Source organism: Vidua chalybeata, chromosome 9, assembly GCF_026979565.1.
Source record: "Vidua chalybeata isolate OUT-0048 chromosome 9, bVidCha1 merged haplotype, whole genome shotgun sequence".
In the NCBI taxonomy this organism is placed as follows: domain Eukaryota; kingdom Metazoa; phylum Chordata; class Aves; order Passeriformes; family Viduidae; genus Vidua; species Vidua chalybeata.
In genome coordinates this window covers 6,222,378-6,231,786 of record NC_071538.1, presented here as the reverse complement: position 1 = coordinate 6,231,786, position 9,409 = coordinate 6,222,378, and the positions used below count along the sequence as shown (strand labels likewise).

The window sequence follows — 9,409 nt, the reverse complement described above, 5'->3', positions numbered from 1 at the left end:
CGTGCGGGACACGGCCGCGCTCGCCACCGCTCCCCGCAGCCCCCGGCAGCCGCAGGATGCACGGGCCCGAGCAGCAAGGTAAGGGAAAGCTCCCCGGAGCTCATGGAAAAGCGGGGAGAGGGAGAGCGAGAAAATTGGGGGGTGTTGTGTCGGGCCCGTTTGTGCTGAGTAATTGGGGAAGGCGCGCTCGCATCCCGGGATAAGGAGAGAATTCCCTGCTTTCCAGCCGGTTATGTAATAGGGCAGAGGGAAGGGATCGCACCCAAAACTGCTGGGCCGGGCAGGGAAGGCGAGGAGCTGGGATTTGGGGATGTGCACCTGGGCATGGAGTGTTGGATACCCCCGGGCTGCGCCGGCCCCGCGGTGCCCGACAGGAGCACGGACGCCTCTTCTCGCACCCCAAAATTGGGGGTTGCGCTTTTCGGGCTGCCTGGGAGCTCTGCGGCCGCATTGAATGAAATAAGGGGATTTTCCGGCTTAAAATAATAACTGTAGCTTCTCTGCGGCCGGAGCTGGACCTGCTGCGGGAGGGGGATTGGCGGCGATGTCAGCGCACAAGCGCTGCCATCCAATGCTGATCCCGGCCTTTCCCTGCCAATCCAGCGGGAAGCTGACCTTCAACCCCCCACTCTGCTGTGCCGAGGCAAACACAGGGCTGCATTCCCTTTAAAAAAAAAAACCTATTTCGGGCCAAAAAAAAATCTCAGATCTGTAGTTAAATGCGGACATCGCTGCCTCGGCTTCGGCGCTGCTGAGGCAGCCCCGGGCGGGCGCTCCGGGAGGGGACGGCGGTGCCGGGGTTCCCCACGGCTCCAGGTAGGTGTTTATCCCCCTCACGGCTGGAAAACAGCCCATAATTCCCGTCTGGCTGCTGTGTTTGTGCCCGTCATTATCATAGTCTTGTTTTGGATACTGCCAGGGAGAGGAGGAGGAAGGAGGAGAGGGAGAAAGAGGAGGAGGAGGAGGAGGAGGGTGAGGAATGTTTTGGGCAAACCCTCAGGTCTGCAAACTCCCGACTTTATTCTCCCTCCGCAGCTGGACTAGGGCCTCCATCTTCTGCTATCCCTCCAAATGTGGATTTCTCTTAGTCATAGCCTTCCCTGAGAGAAAAAAAAAAAAAAAAAAAAAATCCCATAAAGGCAGCGTACGGAGCGATTCCGGCGGCACAAGCGGCGTGACGGCAACACCGGTGCCTCTAAATTTAGCCAGCCGTGGCACAGCCGCCTTGTTTGCATCCCGGGAACGCTCCCGGCCGAGGGATGCAGCATTTTGGAGAGGCTGCAGCCCTTAAGGAGGCACCGGGTTTGTCCTTGAGCCGGGCTCTCGGCGGCAGCGGGAGCTCCAATGTTGAATTGCTGACCCGACTAATCCCCGGCGCAGCCTAATCCCGGAGCCTCCCGCCTCGGAGCCGCAGGTTTGGGGCAGGATCTGCTCCAATCCCTCCTGCTTCGCTGGGAAAAGGTGCTGGGCTGCGTGGGGAAGGGAGGTGATGGATTGTAGTGGGGAGAGCCTGGGAGCCGGAGGTTCAGGCAGGTTTTGGGGTGGGAGTTGGGATGTTGGGGCTCAGCCCCGCGGGGTTGTGTTTGGGCACATGCCCGGCCTCTCCTCAGGGGCTGGAATTCCCTTTGGGATGGGAATTGGGATTGTCAGCACAACAGGGATGTGGCAAAGGATGCAACTCATCCATGGCAAACATCCCGATCCAAAGGGGTGGCTGCTCCTCTCCCAGAATCCCAAAATCATCCAGGGGGGGAAAAGCCCTCTGAGATCATCGAGTCCAACCATTAATCCAGCTCTGCCCGAGCTCCAGGGATGTGAGGATGCTAAAAACCACTAGAGCTGCCCACAGCTCCCAGATTTTTGGGAACATGGCCTGGAAATTCCAGAATTCTGTGGATGTAGCAGGCAGAGATGCTGTAATTCCCATAAAAATCGGATTATAGATGCTTCTTCAGGGGTGCATAAAGCAGCCGTGGGAAACTCTCCAATTAAAATGCCATAAATAGGAATTTATTATTTATATGAAATTTTAAATAATTAATGGTTCCTACTAATAATTCTATGATGTTAATGTTTTTACAAGAGGTTTAGTATATGATTACAATTTTAAATAGTATTATACCAAACTGGAAACAGTATTTCATGAGCTCTTGCAGTCCCAAAAGTGGATGAGGCCCTGTTTGATGGACGCAAACAACATATGGATTTCTTTCTCTTGAATAACTCCTTGTCTTCAGCAGCCAGAAATCATAAGGATGGGAATTCTGATCCCTGAATTAAGGCTGGGAAAGGGAGAGATGGAGAAATTGGGGGTGCAGGGCAAAGTCAGGCAGGGAGACTGAGACCAGGGGCAGAATTTGCTCCAAATCCTCTGAAATGGGATTTCCGCCATGGAGGAAAATTTGAATTTATTCCCTTCGCCAGACCATGATTGGAAGCGAAAAAGAAATGATCCTAAAACCAATTTGAATTCCTTTTCCAAGCGAGAGTTTTCACGGAAAACTTTGCAGGAAGAGTAGGTTGCTCTCGGCCAGCTGAGGTTTCTCTGATGTCTGTGAAGGGTGGGGTGCACCAGGCTCTCCCTCCCATTCCCTGCTGGCATTCCTTCCCCAGCCTGCCAGCTTTGGGAGGGTTTTGAATCCCCACAGAGCTCCCGCTGAATGATTTCAGTGGCTCAGAGTTGAGTCTGCACTCTCCAGCTCTGTGCCCATGGGGTTTTCCATGGATCTGTGTCCTGGGGACATCCCAGGAGAGCATTCCCAGTGGAGTGACCCTGAGGAACCCACCCAGTGCTAAAGGGGGGTTTGTCACCTGTCCTGGTGGAAATGGACACCAAGAGAAGGGTGAGGGACAATCCCAGCCTGATCCCTGGGTGAGATGTCCCCAGGGATGTCCCCAAGCTCAATTTTCATCCAGAGCCAAGGAATTCTGGAATGGTTTGGGCTGGAAGGGCTCAAAGCCCACCCAGTGCAGCCCCTGCCACGGGCAGGGACACCTCCCCCTGTCCCAGGCTGCTCCAGCCTGGCCTTGGGCACTGCCAGGGATCCAGGGGCAGCCACAGCTGCTGCTCTGGGCACCTGTGCCAGCTGAAATCTATTCCCACACCAAACTGGGTGTTTGTGCCTTGAACAACATCCCAAAGCTCAGAGCAGCACATGGATTAAAACCAGGATGTGGGAGAGAGCAGCCCTGTGGGGTTTGTTGGAGGAACCCTTTGGAAATGATGCTCATTTATAACCCTGAACCCAAACTGCCTCATTCAGGACCTGTAAGTCACCACAAGCTGAGACAAATACAATTTTAGAATATTTTGTATCAGCCAGAGTAGTAAATCTTTAATAATATTTTTCCTGTTAATTTTAGGTAAAAACCTAAATTCTGGCAGAAGGTCCAACCACATCAATGGGGTTGTGTTGTTTCTGATCAACCTTCCTGTGCTACCAGACCCTTCTGTATCTTCCTGCCCTGGGCCTCTCTTAAATATCCACCCAGAAAAATCCATCCCAGTGAGGCCTGGAGTGAGAACACCTCATTCCCCCTCAGGAAACCCTCACCCCATCTATCCTGAGGGGAAGGGATGGCAGCCCCAGCTGTGATTTCCCTCTGTTTTCATGGAAAATCGGATTTCCCTGAGGGCTCAGAGCTACCTGAGAGCACGACCTGACCATTCCCATCGAGTTCTCTGCTGCTGGGGCCTGACCCTGAGCTCAGCAGCTGCAGCTGATGCAACCCCACAATGACACTTGGTTGTATAATTTTCCTCCCTGTTTTCCCCACCAGCCATTTTCCAGTGCAGACAACACCCAGTGCCCAGATTTTCCTCAGGATTTAACCACTTACCTCACAGTGAATGGGAAAATGATGAATAAACAGCAGTTAGGCCACAAAATATCTGATTTTTACCAAAATACCTGATGGTCAATGGCTGTGCAACCTCTGATTTTCCAACATTTTGCAGGCTGGGGACTTCCTGAGCCAGCATTTCCTATTTAATGGCCTCTTATAGATCCACTTCCCATCCCTTTCTCCTCTTCTTTGTGAACCATGGACATTTTTAGCAGCTACAACAGCCCTTGGCAGGCAGCTCTGCAGCTCAGTGTGGCTGAGGAGCCAGGCAAATCCTTGAACACTCCAAAACCAAGTCCTGGGCTGGGATGAGTAAATTGTGGATCATCCCTGGCAGCTTTTTAACAAGACTGAAAGGCAAGAAATAAAAGATGTGCTGACACAGCAGGGTAGTTAACGGGTGTGCTCTCAGAGGGATGAAAGGATGGGGAGAAAGATACGGAGAGTTGAATATTTGTCACAACCTGGGTCATCCTGAGTGTCCATCCTCAGAGGGAGCACTCCAGCTGCCAGCCAGGCCCTGAGAACTGGGCTGGCTTTCACTGCAGCAAAGGCTCAAGGCTTCCTCTGCTGAAGGTTAAATCGAGTTTAACACTTAAACCCAGCCCAAACAATCTCAGAACCTCGTTTGCTTTTTGTTAGAGATGAACGAAACAGGCAGAGCCACTTTGGAAGTTCCTGAACGTTGAGTGGGTTAAGAAGGGGTTGGATCATTTGATGCCCCTTTCTCCAGCTGGATCTCCACAAATATCCCAGATTTTCCCTGGAACATCACATTCCATCCTGGGAATGTGCTCTGCTGCCCAAGGAGCCGCTGCTCCAAGGCAGGTTGGGACAGCTCCTCGTTCAGGCAGGGACACCATTCCCTGATGCAGAGGGAGGACCCACGTGGCCATCCCTGACTCCAGGCCAAACCCCACTGATTTATCCCAGCACAAGTGTGGAAACTGCTTGGAGATGGAATTCCTGGCTCTGGAGCCACATCCTAGGGTTGTTCTGCTGCCACATTCCCAGAGCAGCGCAGGGGGATTGTCTTGGTTTGAACAGCCAGGTGTCTGCTAAGGAAGGCAGGAGCCTCCCCTGAAATGGAAAATTCAAACCCCCTCCCTCTGAATTGTTATAATTTTGAAATTAAGGGGCTCTCAGGCAAAGATGTGGGAATAGGAATAACAGTTCTTTACCAGGGAAATTAAAAATACAAACACAATAGTACAAAAAAGAAAACAAACCCTGCCAGAGTCAGAGATGCCCTGTCCCCCTGTGGGTCAGGGTGGTGGCAGCAGTGCCATTCCATGGGGGCTCAGCCCTCCTGCAGTGCCAGCTGTGCTTCTGCTGGAGCAGGGATCCTGGACAAGGCTGGAGTTTTCCTCTGGAGCTCCAGGGCTGGTGTGGATGGGCCTGGACTCCCTCTGGGAATGCAGTGGGGCAGAGAGCTGCTCCTCTGGGAATGCAGTGGGACAGAGAGCTGCTCCTCTGGGAATGCAGTGGGGCAGAAAGCTGCTCCTCTGGGAATGCAGTGGGGCAGAAAGCTGCTCCTCTGGGAATGCAGTGGGGCAGAAAGCTGCTCCTCTGGGAATGCAGTGGGGCAGAGAGCTGCTCCTCTGGGAATGCAGTGGGGCAGAAAGCTGCTCCTCTGGGAATGCAGTGGGGCAGAGAGCTGCTCCTCTGGGAATGCAGTGGGGCAGAAAGCTGCTCCTCTGGGGATGCAGTGGGGAAGAAAGCTGCTCCTCTGGGAATGCAGTGGGCAAAGGCTGCTGTGGTGTCCCAGAATCTCAGATTGTATCCAGGTAGGAATGCTTGGCTCCTCCCCCTGGAGCATCTCCCCATGGGATGATGGAATTTTCTCAGCAGTGCAGGGACACTCAGTGGCCACGAACAGGAGATAATTAATAATTAATGGCCCATGAACAGAAGAGATCTCCTGGAGGGAGGATGGGTTGTGGAAGAGATAAAGAAAACTGCCCCATGAACAGAAGATACCTGCCCCAGCTCTGACAGCCCCATTTCCAGCCTAAGACCGGGATGGATGCTCTGGGATGGATGGAGCCCAGGTGAGAGGACAGGGAAGGTGATCCCTGCTCTGCAGCTCACTGCTGGGGGTGTCCCTGCCCTGGGAGATGAACTCTGAGGGCCCTCCCAGCACAAGCCATTCCATGATCCTGTGATTCTGTGGCTCCACACCTGGGCCTGGCCACAACCCCCCTGTGTGCAGGAGTTCAGCATTCCCAGGTGAGAAACTCCAGAACAAATGTTTTGTACAGGGAGTTTTAAGGGTATTGCTCCAGGTATTCAATTAATTTTCAAAGTCTATTTGCAATTCTAACAGCACGTCTCAGTTTAATTGTGCTCCTGAAGAATTCAGGGTATAATATTTCACCTGAGCTGTTCAGCTGATGGGAGGAGAGGGGCAGAAAATGGAATTGCACCTCAGGACAGTTGGGGCTTGGTTACAGCTACAAAGAGAGACTTTACCCAGGAGAGGCTGCAAGCCAGACAGAGAAAAACAGCCAGAGGTTGGCAAATCAATTTTTCCCAAGGTCAGGAATGGGGAGAGTTTGTATCTTTTAAGGCTTGAGCAACACAAAATCCTCCTTAGTACGTCCTTAACACCTCCCCAGCCCTTGTGGCCCCTGCCAGCCTTGCCCCTCAGTCAGGGCACCTCAGATCTGTCACCAGCCACTGCTCAATAAATGAATATTCCTGAGGGGCTCGTTCCCTTCCTTTTCAGCTTTGAAAGTCATGTGCAATTCAAAGTTATTTGATTTTGGTTGGGTTTTTTTTTTTTTTGGTTGTTATAGCATTTTTTATACTGTAGTTCTCCAAAAACCAGAGAAACCACGTGGCCCTGCTTTAGCCCAACTTACAGGGAGAAGGGAAGGAGAGGGGAATATTATTTTATATATTCTTTTCAGCTAAACTTCTCACTGGAAGAGTGCAGCTTCACCTGAACCCCAAAGGATTTCTTAATCCTTCAATTCGTACAAGCAAGGGTGGGACTTTGAGGTTGTTTTCTTCTCCTCTTCTTCCCCAAGATCCCCTGGGGTGGCTGCTCTGTCCCTTTGTGCTCTGCAGAACCCCCTTCTTCCAGCTGGAGCTCCAGGCTGTGGTGGTGATTCCTCTGGGACCCCCCAAAACCTTGGACAAGGAAAGAAATTAATAGCAGATTCAACAAGGACAAGGAGGAGCAATTTTTGGTTTGTTTGTTTTTTTTTTTTTTTCCAAAAGAAAAAAGCTGAGGCAGACCGACCTTGGCTGCTCAGCAGTGAGGGAGGGGCTGCTGGATTATTGAGAATATGGAATTCTGTCCAAGCTGAGCCTCTGGAGCTGATGGGTGATGGTGGACACCTGCATGGTGATGGGTTTTAGGCTCTGCAGGGTTTGTGTCCTGCCAGGTTTCTCCTCCACCTGTTTTGATGTGTTTGGGCTTTACTTGAGCAAGCAAAACAAATGAAAATTCACCTCCACCCCCAGAAACTTCCCAGGAATTGTTTTATCCTAGACTGACCAGGAGAGGCTGACAGATGTGATTCCTAGTAAAGATCATGGAATTCTGGAATGGCTTGGGTTGGAAAGAACCTTCAAAACCACCTTGTTCAAACTCTGCCAAGGGCAGGGACACCTCCCACTAGCCCAGGTTGCTCAGAATACACAAAATGGCTCAGAAAATGTGTTTATTTTAGATTTTATTAACTTGCTGCTTGTGGGTGCCAAGAGGGAGGGGCCCTTCCCTGCTGGCCAGTGTTGCAATCCATGAATTGCTCCACACAGACCGAAGTATGGAGGGGGTGAAAAACACAACCCCAACCTTGAGTTCAAGTTGTTCCTGCTGCTGACAGGGAGCTGCTCATGTCAGGTCAGCTCATTTTTGGTTTGCTGCTTGTAAATCTGCCGGGGTTTTTCTGGGGAAATTCTGGGTCACAGATGTACCTTGTCTGCTCCGTGCCATGAAATCTCAGGGGTTGCATAAACAATAGCACATGACAAGGTAGGGCTGCACCAGATGTCTGCTGCCCCAGAGGAAATTTCAGCCAGGAAATTTCAGCCAGGTGCCAGTGATACCTCAAGGTTTGGGTGTTGCTACACAAGTGACTGGAATCAGAGAATCCCAGAATTATTTGGGTTGGGAGGGAACCTAAGGTTCATCCAGGCCCACCCCTTGCCATGGCAGGGACACCTTCCCCCATCCCAGGTGGCTCCAGGCCCTGTCCAGCCTGGCCTTGCTTATTGATGTCATTGCTTTAGAAACAAAGCTGGGCTAATTTCTGAGCAGAGAACTTCCCTTTCTGCCAGAGATCAAAGGCATGCTCATGCCTGTTTGCTAGGGCTTCCTTTTGCCTTTAGTTTTCCTTAAATTACAAAGAAATCCACTTAGAGTTTAATAGTGCTCATTTCCTTTGGAGCATCCCTGGGTTCCTCTGTTCTGTGCAAAATGAAATTACGATGTACAAGGCCTGGCTGAAAACTGCATCTGAGCAAGGCACAGCTCATCACTCGCTCAGGGCCACGCTCTGCTTGGTCCCGAGTCTGTTTTCATGGGAACAGCTAAAAATAGATGGGTGACAACAACTAAAATGGCTTTAGCAGTCGGTGGCCCTGCTGGGAGCCAGAGGCAGCGGTGGCACAAGCCAGAGTTTGGGATGCTGGTGCATCATCCCACCGGGATCAGCTGCTGGGGTCCCTCTGCTTCCCCGCCCACGCCCAGCTGTGCGTTCCTGCGGCCCAGGGGCGCTCCTCAGGATTTTGGGGCTCGCTGCAGAAGTGCTGTGCCACCCTTCCTCCTGCAGGCTGCAGAGCGGGCAGTGCCAGCCCCGAAGGCAGTGACCTTGCAAGGAACGCACCTTCCCGTGCCGTGCCACCGACACCTCGGCGTCACGGAGGCTGGCAGAGCCTCCCCGCGGCCGCGCACCCGGCCCTGCAGCGGCGGGATGAGGCGAGGGATCCCTGCCAGAAGGCAGGGCCAGCGGCCCGGAGGAGGAAGCGCTGTCGAGGCAGCGCTTTGGGCTCGCTGACGGCTAGCGGCAGCCGGCGCTGGGCGAGCGCGGAGCAGCGGCGGGACGCTCCCGCCGGCCGCCGCGTCCTCCCCGCCCGCTTCCGGCGGCTGCGGGGGGGGCGGCCGCGCTCCGGGCCCGCCCTTCCCCTCCCCTCGGGGCGGCCGGAGCGCTCGCCGTGCCCTCCCTCCGTCCCTCCATCCCTCCTCCATCCCTCCCTCCCTCCCGCCCGCGGCGCCGGAGCCGCTCGCCCGCCCGGCTCGCCCATGAGCCTGCTCGGGAGCTACCGGAAAAAGCCCGGCAGTGACGGCTATGAATCCTTGCAGCTCGTGGACAGCGGCGCTGAGCGCGGCGGGGCCGGCGCGGGGCCGGGCCGGAGCCCCGGGCGGCAGCAGCAGCAGCAGCAGCAGCCGCAGCCCCGCGCCGACGGCGGCGGCAGCACCATGGACAGCTCAGGTACGGCGGGGCGGGGGCCGGCGACTCGCCGGGAGGGCTCGGTGGCCGCGGGGACAATAGCGGCCCTTTGTCCGGGCGCGCTGGGATGGAGGGAGGCAGCGCCGCGGACTCCTCGGGGC

General features: G+C 54.0%; 1 protein-coding gene across 3 annotated transcripts in view; it reads left to right on the top strand.

Annotated features, from left to right (window-relative positions):
* Nucleotides 1–9,409, top strand: part of DNAJC6 (DnaJ heat shock protein family (Hsp40) member C6) — a 41,970-nt gene continuing 32,561 nt past the window's right edge. For 2 of the 3 annotated variants that reach the window (XM_053949870.1, XM_053949869.1), the window contains exon 1: nucleotides 9,085–9,290. In XM_053949870.1, coding sequence (XP_053805845.1) covers nucleotides 9,101–9,290 — 190 coding nt within the window. In that variant the 5' untranslated portion in view covers nucleotides 9,085–9,100. Of the gene's footprint in view, nucleotides 79–9,084; nucleotides 9,291–9,409 lie in introns of those variants that run through there. The other variant, XM_053949872.1, reaches the window with a different exon arrangement.